Source organism: Mastigoproctus giganteus, chromosome 12 (genome assembly GCF_048544385.1).
Source record: "Mastigoproctus giganteus isolate SK-2022 chromosome 12, ASM4854438v1, whole genome shotgun sequence".
Classification (NCBI taxonomy): Eukaryota; Metazoa; Arthropoda; class Arachnida; order Uropygi; family Thelyphonidae; genus Mastigoproctus; species Mastigoproctus giganteus.
The window spans coordinates 26371319-26391287 of NC_143586.1; the positions used below are offsets into that span (position 1 = coordinate 26371319).

General features: G+C 38.1%; 1 protein-coding gene across 1 annotated transcript in view; it reads right to left on the reverse strand.

Annotated features, from left to right (window-relative positions):
- LOC150076806 (phospholipid-transporting ATPase ABCA3-like) overlaps nt 1–19969 on the reverse strand; it is a 354775-nt gene that overhangs the window by 293903 nt on the left and 40903 nt on the right. Inside the window, exon 4 of the mRNA XM_090385684.1 lies at nt 17500–17641. Within this exon, the coding sequence (XP_090241810.1) occupies nt 17500–17641 (142 nt within the window). The remainder of the gene's footprint in view (nt 1–17499; nt 17642–19969) is intronic.

The window sequence follows — 19969 nt, forward strand, 5'->3', positions numbered from 1 at the left end:
GCAAAAGTTTCAATGTTAAAAGCTGTACAATGTATCGCCGATAGCTGGTGAGGAATAAGCAGCAAAACAATTCTGAACTGTTTTGCTAAATGTCGTTTCACAACTAATTGTGATTCAGACACGATAAGCTGTACAGAAAATGAAATGGCTTTGGAACTGCAACAGGTCCAAATTTGTGAAGAATTTTTAATGATTGACAATAACCTTCAATGCCACGATGAAAATGAAGATTATGAGAAAACGATTATTGAACAAATTGCAGCAATACACTCAGACACCAAAAGACCAAGAAAATTATGACGATAATATACCTAAGTGAGTGACTAACCAGGATGCCAGGAAATGTATCGTTGAATTGAGATGTTATTTCATGCAGGAAGGCAACAAAGGCAGTCCTTTATCAGCATTAGATACCTGCGCCGACTTTGTTCAATTGCAGTCCATAAAGAGAACACATCAGGGTACACTTCACAATTTTTTTTCAAAGAACCCTTAAGTAATGTGTAACCTTTGCTTGACACGGACATTATTCTGTACTGTATCTTCATTTTACATATGTACATATTGTTTGCTTTTAGCTTTAGTTATTTTTAAATAAATGTTTGTATCAATATAACTTAAATACAGTGTGCTTTTTCTAAATACTACATTACCTTTATTTTATTCATACCTTTTTGCCTCTGTTAGAATGTGCTTTTCAGTTCATTAAAATTTTGCTTAATTGGGGCAGCCGCTTAATTGGGCCAAAGTGATCTGTCCCAATTAACTGGAATCGACTGTACAATTTTTCAACTTTATGAAAATATCACTCAATGTAAGGACTACCGCTGCATTTTATCCTACACTTGCTGCATTTTCTCCAGTATTCTTTCCAAGTAGTGAATGCACTTTGGTAAAAATCAGGAGGCTGAACTCATTTCTGAAATTAAACATTGTTTTAAACAATATTTAATTTCAGAAATGAGTTCAATATCACTCTCAACATCTTTCCACACAGGTACAGTCTACCAAACAAAAAAAAAAAAAAAAATCAATGGGGCAAGATCTATAAGGTGGGTGAGACAGTATGCTCCACTCCAGCTGGCTGATCTTTGACAGTGTCATCTGCGCTGTGTGCAGCCTTGTGTTATTCTGATGAAACTTGATGTCCTGCCAATTCAATTTGGGCCTTTTTGGTTTTCAAAGCTCAATTAAGCTTTTCCAGAAAACAAGTAGTATCTTTCTTTATTGCTTGTTGTTCCACTTTCCAAGAAATCAATAAAAATATTGGCATTTTGATCACAGAAGGTGGCCATAAGTTTTGTGGATTATTTGGAAAGGTTTGGCATTTTGTTTACAGGTGATGTCATGTTTACAGGTGTGCCCATTTCAAGGATTATTGTTTGGTCTGTGGGTAATAATGGAAGAACCATCTTTCATCATATGTGATGACCCCTTTAAAGAACTCAGGACCACAAACACCAAACCCCTCCAGAAGATCTTAACAGATCTCTTTCATCCCAGCCATCATCTCTCATGTGAACAGCATGGGTACCAACCAAAAACAGATTTTTCTATACCCAATCTGTTGATGATGGCAAAAACACTTCTGTTTGACATTTTCGCAGTGTTCATCACTTGTCTGGTAATTATACATCTGTCATTTCGAATGAGTTCTTCGTTTTCACTGTTGCTGACAGATATTTTCTCAGCTCTTGGTTTATCCTTGATGCCAAAATCACCTTCCCAAAACCATCGAAGCCTACTCTGGACATTACTTTGATTAATTGTCTGGTCCCCATAGACTGCCAGGAGCTTTTGATGGATAGATATGGCTAACTGATCACCTAATTTGAACGGGAACTCCAACACACACAGTTGCTGTAAACAGCTGTCACTTTTCCAGCCATATCATCAGATCTAAAGAAAGCAGAAAAATTATATTAGGTGTGTTAATGGATAATTGGTAGTACAAGTGTACATCTTAAATTACCACCCCTTATGCAGGTGCATGTGTGAGTAATTGTGCATTACTTATTGACCCGCCCTTTCACAAACACAGGAGTGTATACCTGTGCAGTATGTTTTCAAACATTAGCTACACAGAATTTTTCTATCTGTGGATTTTTTTCAGTCTGTTTTGGATTTTCTGTTAGACATCAACTGATTGATTGCTTCAAGAAAAATATTGCTTCAGAATTACTCTTCTTCAAAAATTTGAGTCAAAGTTTTGATCATAACAATTTCCATCAGTAGCACTTCTAAAGCTTCCAGAAACTGAAATCAAGTTTTAGTTTCGTTAGGCATCTGTTAGTTCTCACACAGAGAGTGACAGATCTGATGCTGTAAAATATCTTGGCTTCATCTTTGATAATGGCAAGAAATATTGGAAACTTCTCAAAAAAATTTTCAAATTTGAAAATCAAGCACTGCTAATTTATGAAATTTGTGCTACCTCAGCATTTATAAGAGCACCATTTTTCAATGGAAACTTGTGCACCATGTAGTCACATGCAGCCATACTTCCTCAGTGAAAAAAGAAAACAACCCACTCCTCTTGTTCTAGACTCTCCACAACCTTGACAGTAGATATCATCATCAGTCATTTTCAATCCACTGCAGGATGAAGGCCTTTCCAACAACTTCCAGTTCCTTCTGTTTTGTGCAATGGCCATCCATTTATTACCCACAAACTCATGAATTTCATCTATCCATCTCCGCCTTTGTCTTCCAGGATTTCGTTTAGCTCCTCTTGGGTACCATTCTGTTATTTTCTTAGTTCATCTGTCATCATGTCTTCAAGCTATGTGTTCTGGCCAAACCATTTCAGTTCTTTAGTTTTGATAAGAATGTTCTTTACTTGAGTTTGCTGCCTAATCCATGTGTTTCTCTTCTTATCTAACAGTCTGATTCTTAATATAATTTGTTCCATTCTTAGCTGTGTAATTCTCAGCTTCTCTTCCATTCTTTTGGTGAGTGCCCAAGTTTCACTTCCATAAGTCATGGTGGGTAGTATACATCGGTTCATTATTTTATGTTTCAGACAAATTGGGGTATTGCTCCTCAGTATGTGACTATATTTCCTGAATGATATCCATCTGAAATTTATATTTTTCTTGACTTCCAGCCAAGATTTATTATTAAATTTCTCTTGACTTCCAGCCAAGATATCATTATTATAGCTATAATCACTTATCGCAGATAAGTATATGAATCCACCTTTTCAATTACTGCTCCTTCAATCATTATATCCCTTTCTGTAGCATACTTGTTCATTATTACTTTTGTTTTAGCCATATTCATCTTTAGTCCAAAATCCTTATTAACTCTGCATAACTGATTAAGATTTTCCTCTAATTCTTTGGGACCATGGCTTATGATCACAATGTCATCTGCAAATCGTAAATGGTTTGGGTACTCTCCATTCACATTGACTCCTTTCTGAGACCAGTCTAATCATCTGAAAGTTTCTCAAGGGCAGCAGTAAGCAGCTTTGCAGATATTGCATCTTCTTGTCGAACTCCTTTCTCAATTTTAAATTTGCTACTGTCTTTGTCTAGTCTAATAAAGGAGGTAACGTTCTGATATATTTTCTTAAAAATCATAATACAGGCACTCCCCACCTTACGTAATACTTGACTTATGGAAATTTGACTTTATGTAAGTTTTTGCTGGCCGGTGCAAACTTAAAAAAATCGTGGAAACGTATTTTGCATTCCATAGGAATAAATGGAGGTATCGGGAAAATATCGTAATGTGAACTCAATAACACATTGTTTTTTTGGTAATCTGTTCCAAGACCTTGGAAGTTGAAATTTTTGCTATATAACTAAGTTATTTATCTCTCTAAAAGGTCATTTTTATAATGGAAATTGTACTACCCTTTCATCATTATCATAAGTTCCATTATAAGAATCAATTTTAAATGCCTTTGTGATATTTTTCTAAAACACATTTCTGGAGGTAACTACCATAAAACAATAAAACAATTTGCACTTTTCTATTATAAATGGGTAGTAAACTCAATCTTATTGCATTTGCAATAATACCGATAACTGGAATTGTGTGGGTTTTTATGTTACGGTATTATGGTGAAATGAGTTCCACTTCACTGAAATCTTCAAACATATAAAAAACATAAGTATATAGTATGAATCAGAGCATTACAGCTCTGATTCATACTATATAAAAAACATAAATAAATTTTCAGACCCTTCTCTTCATTCCTATTTAGTTATTCCAATGGTCATCTTAAATCATAGGTGAAAACCTCATACCTTTGAGTAGGACTGTTACTCTCTCAACACTCAATCGCGAATGATTATAATATGAACTTAACCCCCCGTGTATAGTCATAAATAAATCAAGTTAAAATAGCTATTAATTAAATAAGCATGCCTTCAACTCTCATATCACGTCAAGGGAATCAGAAAGAATCACGGAAAGACAGTGGCCACCAACCTCCAAAAACCTACCACACACCACAAGCCATCATGAGAATTGAAAAACAATTGTCGGAAAATTCTAAAAATGACAAAACAAATAAATTAATTCACACATAAGTTAAACTTTAAAATCGTTATTTAACTTATTTTAAGAGACCACCTTATTCGGTTTGCTACCATGTTCACAAGAAGCACAAAAGTGATTCGCGAACGATATCTCCCCCCTATTTTATATCAAATTAACGACACCTGACATGAGATTATTTATATAAACCAATGTATGAATTACTGTTCATGCATGTGCGTAAGTGTCCACGAGTCCGAAATATTATAAGGTCTGCATATATTAATAGAATTAACATTTAATCTCATTTCTACTGTTTCGGCAATTAATAATTTAAAATATTCTCGCTGTTTATTAAGCACCTTCAATTCATTAAAAAGGAACACATGTCCATCAGTGATTGCATGAAACGCAAGTTCAGAGGCACCTCGTCCTACCTGCTCTAACTGATGCCAAATGCTGCTGTATTCTTACCAAAAGTAAATTTTGGGTCAACCAATATAAGTAGAATTGCACCTACCACAAGAAATATTGTAAACAATATTGTTTACAATAATTATAATAATTTAAGATTATTATAATAGGACACTGCATTTCACAGTTCCTTTTGATTTGAATTAGTAATTATTACAATGGTGAAGGGAAAGGGACCAACGGAAAGTGCAAGTGCTGGCAGTGCTAGGAAACAAAACAAAATTGATTTAGAAATGAAGATGATTAATTAAGAAGTACAAAGCAGGAGAAAGTTTGTCATCTATTGCACGGGAATTAAGTCTTGCTGATTCAACAGTGAATGCTATTTCAAAGGGCAGTGCAATTATATAAAAGAACATGTTAAAGGATCAATGCATTTAAGTTCAACAGTGATCACAAAACAGCATTCAGGTGCTATATTAAAGATGGAAAAGCTATTAATAATATGGATGGAAAATCGGATTCAGAAGCAAGTGCCCCTGAGTCCAATGGCCATTCAAGCAAAAGAAAGAAGTATTTATGAAGATATTAAGGATAAGTATGGCAAACCCCAAGCCCATTTCATTGCAAGTAATGAAATTGGTTTAATGGGTTCAAGCATCGCGCTGGTTTCCAAAACATTAAAGTATACAGCGAAATCGCCAGTGCCAATTCTGCAGCTGCAGAGAAATTTTGTGATATGCTGGGGAAAAAAACCCTTCTAAATCTCCACAGTCTCTACTTCTGCAGCGGCATGCTTATCAGTTGGAGAGTTGATTCTGGCAATGATTTGCCAGAATTAATTTTGTAATTTTGTACACTTTTGTCATTTTTCCTGCGCATGAGATAAAAAAAATTGAATAAATAATTCTATTTACATGTTCGTCGAACATTTCTTTTTTGCCTCAATCAAATTCAGTGTGCATAGTTGTGAGTTGTTGTTGTTATTTGGTTTTTAGGAGCATTAGCAACTAAGGCCATATTGCTCCGGGTATATGCGGTGGTCATTCCCTGACCTTTCCGCATCCTCCGTATTTGGTGGTCACGGGCTCGAACCCCGGTCTAATCAAGAAGCGTGTGCTATGCACTGCTGCTCCTGCTCACCTGGCTACAGAGGCACCTATAGTTGTGAGTACTACATAAGCATTTAGGGAAATTCCAACTTACATAGAGTTCTGCAGAATGCAACCCTTAAGTTGCATCATGTAAGTCAGGGAGTGGTTGTATATGGGGTATCTATGCCTTGTCTTTCCAGTGCCGAAAAATTGCCTTATGTTGTATGGAATAAAATGCCATTTCATAATCCACAAATGCCAGGAATAATGGGGTTTTATATTCATTTGCTTTCTCCGTTAGCTCTGATATTACATAAAGGTGATCCATAGTTGAGATTCCTGTCCTACAGCCAGCTTGCTCTTTCGGTTCAATTGATTCTCATCAAGTATTCTTTCTAATCTGTTAGTGATGACCTTTGTGAACAACTTGTAGATGTGGGATAACAAGCTAATTGGTCTAGAATTGCCAATTTCTGATTTATCTCCTTTCTTATGCAGCAAAACTACAATTGCATTATTCCACTCCTTAGGTGTCACGCTTTTTCTAATGTATTTTGTAAATAGTCTTGACAGTTTCTATGTCATGCTCTTCCTCCAAATTTTAACAACTCTACGATAACTTCATCTTCCCCTAGGGCTTTCTGATTATTCATTTTCTTCAATGCATGGTCTACCTCATCAGGAAGAATATCGGGTATGTCATATGTGTTACTAATTTGTGATCCATCCTCCTTGACTGCTGGCATCATTCCTTCACTCCTTGTATAATTCTTTATAGTAGTCTTCTGCTATTTGAATTATGCCTTCTCTGCTATTTATAAGTACATCATTGCTATTCTTCAGTTTCATTTGTCTTTCTGTATTACTGCTCATGGCTGGTGATTTAAGTCTTTTGTTTTCCCTTAATGCTTGTTCTACTTTTCTTGTGTTAAATATTCTTGTCTTCTCTCTGAGTCTCTTTCAAATGAATTTGCATAACTCGGTATATTCAAATTTTGTCCTTGTCTTGTTTTTTATTTGTCGTCTTTGGTTCATCATGACAAGTGTTTCTTGACTAATTTTTTCTTCTTTGGATTTCTTTTTTTCCTATAGGTTTCTTGGGCTTTATCACTTTCAAAAAGCTGTAGTATTCCTAGTTGATATCTTGGTCCTGAACAGTCTGCAGAAGCTCAAACTTGTTAAGTCCCAGAACATACTGTTTTTTCTCCTCTTCTGTCATCTCAAAAACCTTCATATTATTTATTTGAGTCAGTTTTTTCCTTTCTTTTCTTACCATTCTGTGATCACTTCCAACATTTCCTTTGTTCAGGATGGTAACATCATTCACGATATATCTTCTGTTAGTGAGAATGAAGTCAATTTCATTAGTTGTTAATCCATTTGGGCTCTTCCACGTCCACTTTCTGTTCACCCTTTTCTTGAAAAAAGTGTTCATTACTAACATCTCTCAAGATTTTTAAATTCCACAAGACTTTCACCTCTTTCTTTCATTTCTTTCACCAATTCCAAAAATTTCCTAAAGTTCCCCTTTCTGCACTATTTGTCTCTTTCCACCTTAGCATTGAAGTTCCCCATAATGATAGTATAGTAGGCTTTCTACTCATCTAAAAGTCTCTCAATTTCAGAGTGCATTTCTTCAACCTCTCCATCATCATGGCTCGATGTTGGTGAATAAATCATTATAACCTTTAGCTTGTACCTCTTCGAAATCCTGGGTAGTAGTCTTGACACCCTTGGTGACGTACTTTTGAATTCCAAAATGTTGTTTTTTATATCTTTATGGACCAGAAAGCCAACTCCACCTTTGCTCCTTTCACTGTTTCCATTGGTGCACAGCAGATTTCCACTTGATAAACTTATAAGTGATTCATTCTTCTTCTTGTTTCAGCCAAGCCAATTAGATAATATTCCAATTCACAGTTTCTAATTCCTTTTTCCAGCTCTAATATCCTATCTTCACTGATGAGCGATCTTACATTGTAACAGGCCAAGTTCAGTTTCCGTGCATGGCAGCTTAGTTGTGCCAAGAGATTCTTAGCAGCCTCTGCTTCCACTCTGATCCTCTTGCTGCTGTAAGAGAGGGAGTGAAAGCCACTGGGGACTGAGGGCCATTTGTTTCATTGTGCTGTCGGGTTTGGTCTTTTCCTTTTCACACTGACCAGGCATCTTGAAGTGAACCACTCTACATGTTTGTTGCCACCTAAGTGGCATAACAGGGCTTACCATCGAGAAGGTGTGCATGAGTGGATTTTAGGGAGGCAACCAGATTTCTCTTAAATCTTCTGAAATAGAAAGATATTAGATCCATCAGTGTTTTAGACTGAGTGTCTGATAACATACAGAATGCCTGTTCCCCTCTAAGTCCTTTGCACTGCTAATTTATGAAATTTGTGCTACCTCAGCATTTATAAGGACACCATTTTTTAATGGGAACTTGTGCACCACATAGTCACATGCAATCATATTTCCTCACTGAAAAAAAGAAAACAACCCTCTCCTTTTGTTCTAAACTCTCCACAACCTTGACAGTAGATAAACCTATAACTAAGTTAGAATCATCCTTCTAGTTTAGTCTGCTATGCTAATCGATTTCCAAAACAGAAGAATTGAAAACTGTTGTCAAAATTTAATCTGCACATAACATCCTTCAACATATTTAGGAGTAATGACCTCAATACATGAATGTGAGATATATTGGATTGAAGAACTATGTTGGATTTTCAAACATTGACATAACATTTAAAAGAAACAAGTAAACTGCTTTATTGAAAACATAACTTTTTGCACAAGTGGGCATAACATACCTAGAATTATCAGCTTGCCTGGCCTGTTTAGGATTGCTTTTATAAGAAGTTTGCAATTCAGAAGTTCTTTTTCTCGATTTCATAATTTGCCTTCTTTCAAATCTTTTGAATCATGAACTCACAATTTCAACATGAGTCGGGTGCACTCAACAGTGATTGCTTTTTGTACTTTTCAATTAAGTAACTCTGAAAAGTGCAGCAATCGCTTTTACTACCACTTCTATAAACAGACTTATCAAATGTTGCCACTGTTCTAATAGTCTAGTTACACATTTAACCAAAGACAGCCACTGTGTACACACATGCTTCAAATTTTTTTTTTCCTTCAGTCAATTTCATCAATTGAAATTATTTAAATCTGTTTTTCCTCTTGGCAATTCTTTCTAGATTGTTTGTTTGTTTGGGTTTTTTGGCGCATTAGCAACTACGGCTATAATGCGCCAAGACCAGGTAATATTTAAAAAATTTTAAATTCTCGGTGACCTAATTAGTAAGGCCACCATGTCCAGATATATAATAACAAAGATATAAAAAATAAATCAATAAGGACGTAACAATAGCATAGATTAAATACAATTGAAAACTTTTATTAATTTAAAATAGCTAAAAACAGCAGACACGTTGTCATTGTCCGATAAAATCTGACTGAGTGTATATGGCTCAGTCAGATGGTTAAAAGCGGTAAAACGGATATTGCTAAAATCTGGACAGTCAATTAAAAGGTGTCTAATTGTTAAAATTGTGCCACAGGACACACACATAGGAGGGTCATCAGCCCTCAGCAAAAACGAATGAGTTAAGTGACTGTGTCCTATGTGGGTCCGGGCAAGAACAACTTCCTCCTTACGATTCCTGCGCAGACTAGACTGCCACGGTTCAATTACAGGCTTTATACGATATAATTTATTCGCAATCTGTCTATTCCACGAATCCTGCCATTGGGCATATACCTTTGGTGTATTATTTGCCTGTAGTCTGTATAGGGGACTGACAGGCAGCGGTTATTATTGGGAATTGCTGATTTGGCTGCAGCATCAGCCAAATCATTTCCCCTAATCCCAATGTGGCTGGGAATCCAGCAGAAGCGGATATCATATTCACGTCCACGGAGGAAGTGAATCTTCTGCTGAATACTAGACAGAACTGGATGAGGATTATATCTAACAGATATTAAAGCCTGTAACATGCTGAGCGAGTCGGAATACAAAATGAACCGTTGGTATTGGCATTCACTAATGTGATCCAAGGCTAACTCTATAGCGTGCAGCTCTGCAGTAAATATGCTGCATTCAGAGGGAATCTGCTACGATATAGAGCTGTCTGTAAAGACTGCAGCAGATCCCACATATGAGTCCGACTTCGAACCGTCTGTGTAGACTGGCACGAAGTCGGAATATTCAGTTCGGTGTACTGAATGAAGCTGCAGGTAGACAGATGATGGAGTGTCCGACTTTCCCCAGTTTCTAAGAGATAAGTCACATGCCGGGACATGAGCATGTCAGGGTGGAAAGGGTTGCTTTGGTGTTTGGGCAACCTTGTCTACCTTGATATTAAGTTCTTTGAGTAGCTCTTGGAGACGAATACCAAAAGGACGATTGGCAGTAAGGCCACCATGTCCATGGCCACAATATGAGTCCCAATACCAGTCTTACGGGTATTGTATAAATTTTCCCATCGTGGCTCAAAAACAAATGGCCACGTAGGATGGTCTGGCAGGGATTTTAGTTTAAAGACAACTGCTTACGTCGAAGCAATAACGGTGGTTCGTTTGCATCGACGTATAAGCTCTGGACAGGAGATGTGCGATATGCTCCAGTAGCAATACGTAGGGCCTGATGATGGATGGGGTCCAGCCATCGCAGGACACTGTCTCTGGCTGAGGAATATACCTGGGACCCATAACCTAGTTTGGATCGCACAAGTGCATGGTAAAGCCGAAGAAGGGTACATCGGTCTGCTCCACAAGATGTAGAAGAGAGCGAGCGGAGAATATTAAGCCCACATGTGCACTTTGTGCAGAGTTGACGAATATGATCCAAAAAGGTCAGTTTTTTATCGAATATGAGTCCCAAGAATTTTGTGTTCGCTGCTACTGGAATAGCATTTTGTCCGAGCCTTAATTCAGGTTCAGGATGAAGATTACGCTTGTGACAAAAGTGTACGCAAACAGTCTTCTCCGGCGAGAACCTGAAGCCATTAGCAAGTGCCCAGGAATTCAGACTATCGATGGCTTTCTGCAGTTGTCATTCAATAACCCTCATGTTGCACGACTGACAAAAAATGCTAAAGTCATCAACATAGAGGGCACTGTTTACAGTTGGAGGAAGTTGTTCTGTGATGGAATTTATTTTGATGGCAAAAGGCGTGACACTTAATACTGATCCTTATGGTACTCCCTCCTCTTGGCTAAAGGAGCGAGAGAGTGAGGATCCCACACGAACTTGGAATGATCGATTGGCTAAAAAGTTTTGAATAAAAAAGGGGAGATGCCCTCTAAGGCCTACACTATGTAAATCTTTTAAAATGCCAAATCTCCAAGTTGTGTCATACGCTTTTTCCATGTCAAAGAACACCGACACCAAGTGTTCACGTTTTAGGAAAGCATCCCGGATGGATGCTTCCAATCTAATGAGATGGTCCAAAGTGGACCGGTTCCTTTGGAAGCCGCACTGGATGTTGGAGAGAAGGTCATTTGATTCGAGATACCATATTAAACGGGAATTAACCATTCTCTCCAGGATTTTGCACAGACAGCTAGTCAGAGCAATAGGACGATAATTGGTGGTGACTTTTGGATCCTTTCCTGGCTTAGGAAAGGCAAGAACGATTGCCTTTCGCCAGGAGTCTGGCGAAAGGCAATCGTTCAGTAAAGATTCTGTTATACAGAAGGAGCAGACAATCCATAGATTTTGGTGAAAGATGTTTAATCATTTCATAATGGATGCCATCTGGTCCAACGGCACTTGCTTTGGAAAGAGTGAGGGCTTTTTCAATTCCAGAATAGTGAAATCCCCGTTGTAGGGATAATCGCTCTTAGATTTAAAGTTAAGTGCCTGTTTTTCAATTTTATATTTCAGGACCAGGAACTCTGGGGAATACGAAGATGTTGCAGAGATGTTAGAGAATGTTTCCCCAAGAGAATTGGCTATTGCAGTTGGATCTGCAATAGCGCATCCATTATAATCTAGGATTGCAGAAGGGTGGGATGTATATTTTCCCTTCATTTTCCGGATTTTATCCCAGACTACCTTAGAATTGGTAGCCTGGTTAATAGATGAGGTAAAACGGATCCACGATTCCTTTTGACTCTGACGACGGATATATCGTGCTTTGGCTCGTGCACGTTTAAAGGCTATAAGGTTGGTCGTGGTAGGATATCGGCGGAATATCCCCCACGCTTTGTTTTGAGCCTTTTTTGCCGCCGTGCATTGTGAATTCCACCAAGGTTTGGGAAATGGTGGAAATCGGACAGATATTTTTGGAACAGCATTCGCAGCTGCTTGGACAATATTTTCTGTGATGTACTTAACTGCATCATTGATAGGCTCTTGACTGACTGTGCTGATCAAAATTTGCCTGATGTTGGAAGGCAGTCCAGTCAGCCTGATCAATCTTCCACCATGGTAACCTGAAGGGAAGACATGGTCTCCCACTGTGTAACGAGGTTATCACAGGGAAGTGATCACTTCCGTATGGATTCTCCTCCACTTCCCAAGTGAGTGAAGGGAGTAGAGAAGGGGAGCAGATAGAGAGATCAATGGCAGAAAAGGTACGGGTAGGCATGTGGAAGAAGGTGTTTGTTCCAGTATTTAGAAGGGAAAGGTCATTGTCATTTAGCATATGCTCTATGACTCGTCCCCTTCCATTGATGTTAGCACTACCCCACAGGGTGTTATGTCCATTAAAATCCCCGAGAAGTAAGAAAGGGGGAGGCAACTGCGTTAGAAGATTATCAAGGTCTTCCTGGGAGATGTCCGTCCCAGGTGGCAAACAGATAGAGCAGACCGTTAATAAAAATCCCACCGTAAGGCGAATTGTAACAGCTTCTATGCTAGTTGTAATTAACAAGGGCTGCACTGGGGTCTGGTTACCCACAAGGATAGCCACTCCCCCATGAGCAGAGCCATCAGCAATTCTATCCTTTCGAAAAATTGTGATGTTGTGCATGGTGGGATCATCATTTGCCTTTAGATATGTCTCCTGCAAGCAAAAGCAAACTGGCTCATGCTTTTGCAGGAGAGCCTTGATGTCATCCATATTTCGCCGGAATCCACGACAATTCCATTGTAGGAATTTAGCCATTATTTTGGCTTAGTGTGTCCATCAGGCGGCTTCCGAGTTGCTGAGGGCTTACTTTTATCAGTCTTGGGTTTCTCTTTTTTGGGGAAGAATGGACGCTGTCCCATGTCCATTTCTTCCTCCGCAAAGAGTTCCAAGACTGAATCTTCGGGTACCTCCTTCTGCTCGACATCCATGTTTTCTTGGGTACTAGGGGGGACTTCCCCTTTCTTATTCTTTTCTTTTGTAATTACCTTTGTTATTTGTGGAGCATTAGGAGGTACCGATATAGGAGTGGCAGCTGATTGGTCCTTCTGTGCAGGTTTTTGCAAACTTAAGAGATAACGCGCAATGGGAGTGAAAGACTCCTTTGGAGGAATGGTCATGTCCGTCTGAGTTCCGACGGAACATCTCCCTGCTACCTTCTGGGCGTAGATAGGTCTGTTGATATTCAGGGGTTTCACCGATTTCCTTGCCTCCTGGTACGATATATTTAGCTCTGCCTTCAGCCATTGAATTTCTTTTTCTTCTTTCCTCCTCTGTCATGCTCGTGAGTAGGCCGGGTGTTTGCCTTCACAGTTAATACAGGTGGGTTTTGCGGCTGAACATGCTGTTGTTTCGTGGTCCTTTGCACCGCATCAAGCGCATGCAAGGACTCCACGGCAGGCCATTTGAGAATGTCCATACTTCTGGCATTTAAAACACCGTAAAGGGTTCGGAACGTATGGACGCACCGAACAATTGATGTATCCAGCTTTAATCTCATTAGGAGGTTTAGGAGAGTTAAAAGTCAAGATAACGCTCCTGGTTTTAACAATTTTTCCATCCCTTCGCGCAGTAATTCTCTTGACGGCAATGACTCCCTGTGGTTTTAATTCGGAGCAGATTTCCTCCTCGGTTACGTCGAGAAGGTCCCACTCCGAAATGACACCTCTCGATGAATTGAGTGTTCTGTGTGGTGTCACTGTTATGGGTATTCCTCCGATTGATGTTACTTGGAGTAGATGTTCAGATTGCCTGTCATTTTTAGTTTCAATTAAAAGGTCTCCAGAACGAAGCCTCTTAAATTGATTTGGGTGAACCTGCTAACCCGTCTAACCCTTTTTGAATAAAAAAGGGCGACATTTTACCAATCGGTTTTTCACCGGTGGGGTGTATAATTAGGAACCTTGGAACAGGCCCAGATGGTACTTCAGTTCGCTGCCTCTTTTTAGCAATAATGCTATCTGGATCTTTCTCTATGCTTTCAGATAGGGACCGGGTTGGGGACCCTGAAGAAATTAGTTTATCAGGATTCATTGAGTTTTTTTACATTGTTCAGTGCCCGGGCTCCCCACCCACCACGGAGCTCAAAGGGACGTCCACTACCCGGCATGCAATAAATGCGCTCGGGAGTGGAACGCCAGGGCTACCCAGACACTATACCTGCACCGCCGCCAGCCTGAATCCTGTCCCTCGGACCATGAGGGTAGGGGCGTGGCATTGACACAGTTAACCCTTGCAGGCGAGCCTACTAGCTGATTGATCCTAGCCGGGCCTTCCAGGACCACCCGTCTTGTCGAAGCAGGGGCCAAAGTGGTGTATTGAAGCTGGGCCCCTCAACCACCAGGGTCCCCCTTTCCGAATTTCCACGGGTCACAGCGCACGGCAAACACGCCGGATTCCACTGATGTAAGCCTGGAACCTGGGCTGTGGGCATTGGATCCCAGTGATGCTAGTCTGGAGGTCCAGCAGCGTCACTGGGGGGTCCCCTCACCACATACAGGTGCCCACGTCGAGGGGTCTTTCTGGATAGTAGTAAATTTTCACCAAGTATTCATACACTTTCATGGGAAAGCATACGGATACCTTTTTCAGCACACAAATTAATAAAATAACAAGGACATCCTATTACCACCAAATTCTCAGCTCGTATTGTATGCAGAATCACTTTACAATGCTAGCGAGAGCAAGTTGCTTTCAATTTGATGATTTTTAGGCACATTCAAAAGGTTCAGGGAATTTTACTATAAAAGTTTATTGAGTGAACATAGGCATGCTGACCTAATTACTTTCAAAGTACTTTCCTTCTGCATGCACACACTTCCTTCATCGGTATTCCCAAACTTTGAAACATTCTTTAAAATCATATTTTTTTAGTGCACTTAGGGCAGCTTTGGTGTTTTCTTTCATGTCATCCAGTGTAGTGAAAGGACAATCCTGAAGCCCCATTTCCAGTTTAGAGAACAGCCAGAAGTCAGACAGTGCACGGTCAGGGGAGTAGGATGGCTGCTGCATGACTGTGACTTTTTTTTGCAGCCAAGAACTGCTGAACTGTCATCATTATGTGACTGGGCACACTGTCATGGTGCAGGATTCAGCCATCCTTCCATTTTTGAGGTCATCTTCACCTCACATTCTCACAGAAACATGCCAAACCGCAACACAGTAAGCAGCAGTAATGCTTCTCTCCCTGGTCACAAATTCGCTGTGCACTATGCCTTCAGAGTCTAAAAAAAAATGATCAGCATGACTTCGACAATGGATTCTGTTGCACGAGACTTCTTGGGCAGTGGAGACATTTTTGGATACCATTCGGAAGATTCCACCTTGGTCTCGGGGTCATAGGCGAACACCAGCTCTCATCCCCAGTGACCAGTTTTCTTATGAAGCTTGGATCCTGCATAGATTTTACAGACAAATCACCTGTGATGGCTTTACTGCAGTCCATTTGATCATCCAACAGCAAGGTTGAAACAAACTCTGCATATACACACACACACACACACACACACACACACACACACACACACACACACACACACACACACACACACACACACACACACACATGATGCATCCCTAAATCTTGCATCAAGATGGTGTGTACTGAGCTTACAAACAGTCAGACTTCATGAGCAATCTCAAAAACAGTCATTCACCTATCATTTTGCATGAATTCCTTCACCTGATTGACATTTTCATCGTTTCATGATGTCGAGGGGCATCCACTTGTGAGGCTCTTCAGTGTTTCCTTTTACATTTTTGAACTGATTAAACCTCTCGTAAACTTTTTCTTCAAAGCATCATCTCCGTAAACTTTCTTAATGCTTGCAGCATCTCTGCAGCACTTTTCCCAAGTTTAAAGAAGAACTTGATGTTAGCATGCTGTTCAAACTGCAATATTCTGCAATTAATCAGCTGTGACACACGAGTGACGTGTACAAACCAGTTCCCACTTCGAATGCATATACATCAAGGTCAACGTTCAACTCCCCATGAAACCATTATGACTATAGCACAAACTGTTTAAATACCAGTGTGCAATTCTGGAAACTTTTTGAATGTACTACGTATATATGTCATTGTCTTCGCTGTGTAAATCTGTCTGCATATAAAAGAGGAAATTCCAGCAGATGGATTTTCATGAAATTTTATATTTGGCCCTTTTAAAAATATTTGTTGAGCAATTCCAAATTTCATTAAAATTGTACAAACAGAAATCTGGCAGTTAATATTTCTTTTTCCCATATAAACTGTATGGAAAAAAGAAATTCATAGATTAAATGTAGTCTTAATGCAGTATCGTTAGCTTTAAACAATCTGTGCATGCTTCATATGTATCGTCTAATACATAAGACTCATGAATGTGGTGTTGCACCTTCACGAGTCTTACATAACAGCATGTATTTTTGCTATCTCCCTTTCGGGAAATGTATTTCTTAACAATGCACATGCATGATCAACATAACTCAGAAGTTATGCTCTATGACAAAAGATTCAAATAAACATTTGGCATGTATGATGTTAGCATCACTATGAAATGCTACATCTATTTTTGCATTTCCTTCTATGCACTGCATGATGTCCTTATGCTTATTGTTCTCAAATGTCTGATTACATCGCATTGAAATTGCATCTGCAATTGAAAAACTATCTGCATACAGTACACAAAGCAAACTTTACTGTTTTTCAGATTTTACAATACATGGAAAATCTTGCATATATGTCTTTTGAAATTTTGTCTTGTTTCTATGGAATCTTACTGAAGGACAGTATTAATTAACCACATAAGTATGATGAAATTGTCACACATTGCAGATAACATGGCTATTATCCCACATTTCTATTTTGAAAGGTAAACTAGCAGATCTGATAGCCAACACATTAATGAAAATAATCAGAAAAATTCTAATTTTAACAGTTTTAACATTTTTTATGAAAAGAAAATGATGTAGAAAAGCTATGTTTTTGCAAAAAGATAGATAAACTCTTTGTAATCAACTACATTATGATGGTTTTACTGAGAAGGAGCCAAATAAAATATCAAAATACAAGTAGTGACTGTCCTATAATTAAAAAAAGAGAGATCATACAATGTATTAATCACATGATCACCCTATATAGTTTCCATTATTTTACAAAAAATATCAATTATTTACCTGGATCTCCGCCCCATGTGCTTTGCTTTTCTCTAGGACCTAACTGCTGAAACCTTGGAAATGAAAGATCTGTACGCCAAGAACGTATGCGTCCTACTTTTGATATATCATTTTCATCTGTCACTGTTGCTTTAGGACGTATCTAAGTTAAAAACAATCTGTACATGAAAAAAGAAGCTACCAAAACATAATGAAAATTCAATATTATAATGTCATGATATTAGATTTTCAGGTTAAAAAAGTTTATATAAAAATATATAAATAAACTTTGTATTAAATAAAAATTCTTAGAAATGTATTCTTGGCATGGATTAGTATGTGTCTTTGCAATTATCAAATAATAAAATGCACTTGCCATCTTCAGGTATGCCAATCTTCCTTCCTTGGTAAAAGAAATTTTCTTTTACCAAGGAAACAAATTTGATTTCTTTCCTTGGTAAAAGCTTGTTGACATTGGTATTTTCTAATAACCATCAATTTCACACCAAAACCCTCCTTGTTTGATGATGCCACACTCTTAGAATTAAACTGAACTATGCTGAGTGCTACAGTTGATAGAAGAGTGAAAGTTAATGAACCTCTTAGTCAATTTCCAGTTAATAGAGCTTTCCAGATCATCCAGTGCCAGATATCACAACTTTTACTGTATCCATTTACAACTGATAAAGAAATATTCCATTTGAAATTGATAAAGAAATATTATTTATTACTTTTTTTTATTTATTTTTTGTGGGAAATGGGGTGTAAAGATAATACATAAACATCACTAGAAATGTTTGTAGAAATAATGATTATAGCATTCAAAACAAATCTAGTAAAGATTTTTGGGCACTCCCTATAATTAACACCTATGATGCATTTTACATATACAAGGAGTATTTCATAGCATGTAGGTCATACTTTTGAGATCAATTCAAGACCTGTAAACTATGAAAAAACAAAAGTTTATATACATGGCCAATTCTGAGCAGTTACAAGTATGGTTGTCTGGACTATAAAAAATGGATATGGACAACTAAGGACAACTGTACCTTTCCAAAGAGTTGTCCCAACATTGACTACTTTCAAATCACTAATACTTCACAAAAGAAAAATACAGTAGAACATTAATTTAATGGGTTATATGGGGGTAAGACCACCAGGCAGCTAATACTGATTGCCTAGTAAACTATAAATAAATAAATAAATATATATATATATATATATATATATATATATAAATATGGTACAAAATGGTATAAATAAATATACAGTATGAATAAATATGGTACGAAATGGTATAAATAAATATACAGTGTGAATAAATATGGTGTGAATATGGTAATAAGTAAATATATATAAATAAATATGATATGAAAAATTTTTGTACTATTAACCTTGCGACAATTGCATACATCCAAAAAAGGCTAAGATGCCCATAAATGTATATAAAAATTATCTACCAGAGTGACATTAGTGTGAATTTCCGTGTTCTTAAACATGGGTTGTGTTAGGGTAACTAACACAGTCCAAGAGTAAGAACACGTGCATGTACACTTCCATGTACACTAATGCTAGGAGTACTTTAAATAAATTTGATTAATTTGAAGTACTGCTTAAGTCATCGAATGCAGACATTGTAGGAATAGTGGAGATGTGGTGTCACTTACACATAAGTGATGCTGAATTTGAATATCGGAAGTACAATGTATACAGGAAGGACAGACAAGACAGGAGAGGTGGAGAGGGGTTTGTGCTCTCAGTTAAGAAGAATATCAAATCTAAGGAGTGCATCCAGTTTACTGGGGTGACGAGTGCAATATTGAGTCAGTTTGGTGTGATATAAGTACTGGGAAAACAAAATTGACAGTAGGAGTGTGTTATAGACCTAATAACGGTGATGAGTATTTCTCTGTATACCAAACAGCAATACAGAAAAATAGAGTGGGCCAGCAAATCAGAATGTTTCACATAATGAGAGATTTAACTTTTCAGATGTTAACTGGAATTTGTTGATTGGTCACTCATATACTAGCAAGACCTTTGTGGATTTATTGGATTAATGTTTTCTACAGCAGCATGTTAGAGGGCAAAAAGAGGAAACAATACTCTTGATCTGGTTATCAGCAGTGATTCTTCAGGTATTAAGGATCGGCAGGTAAAAGACCCACTGGATGGTTCTTTTACCCACCATCAATCACAGTGTACTAATGTGGAATTTAATTAAGGGAATACTACAGTCAAGGGCAAATGGAAAGGCTTTTGCTTTCATAGGGATTACTACACAGGTCTCAAAGTTTTTAAATTGCACACAGTGGGACCAACTGATGATGTTACGAACAGCAAATTCTAAATGGAATGTATTCAGGTAAGTAATCAAAGAAATACCGTTCGAGGCTTAGACAAAAATGGATGTCAGATGAATTATTGAGACAGCTGGCATGAAAGAAAAGTGCATGGGATGCATATAAATTATCAGGTGATAAGGTGA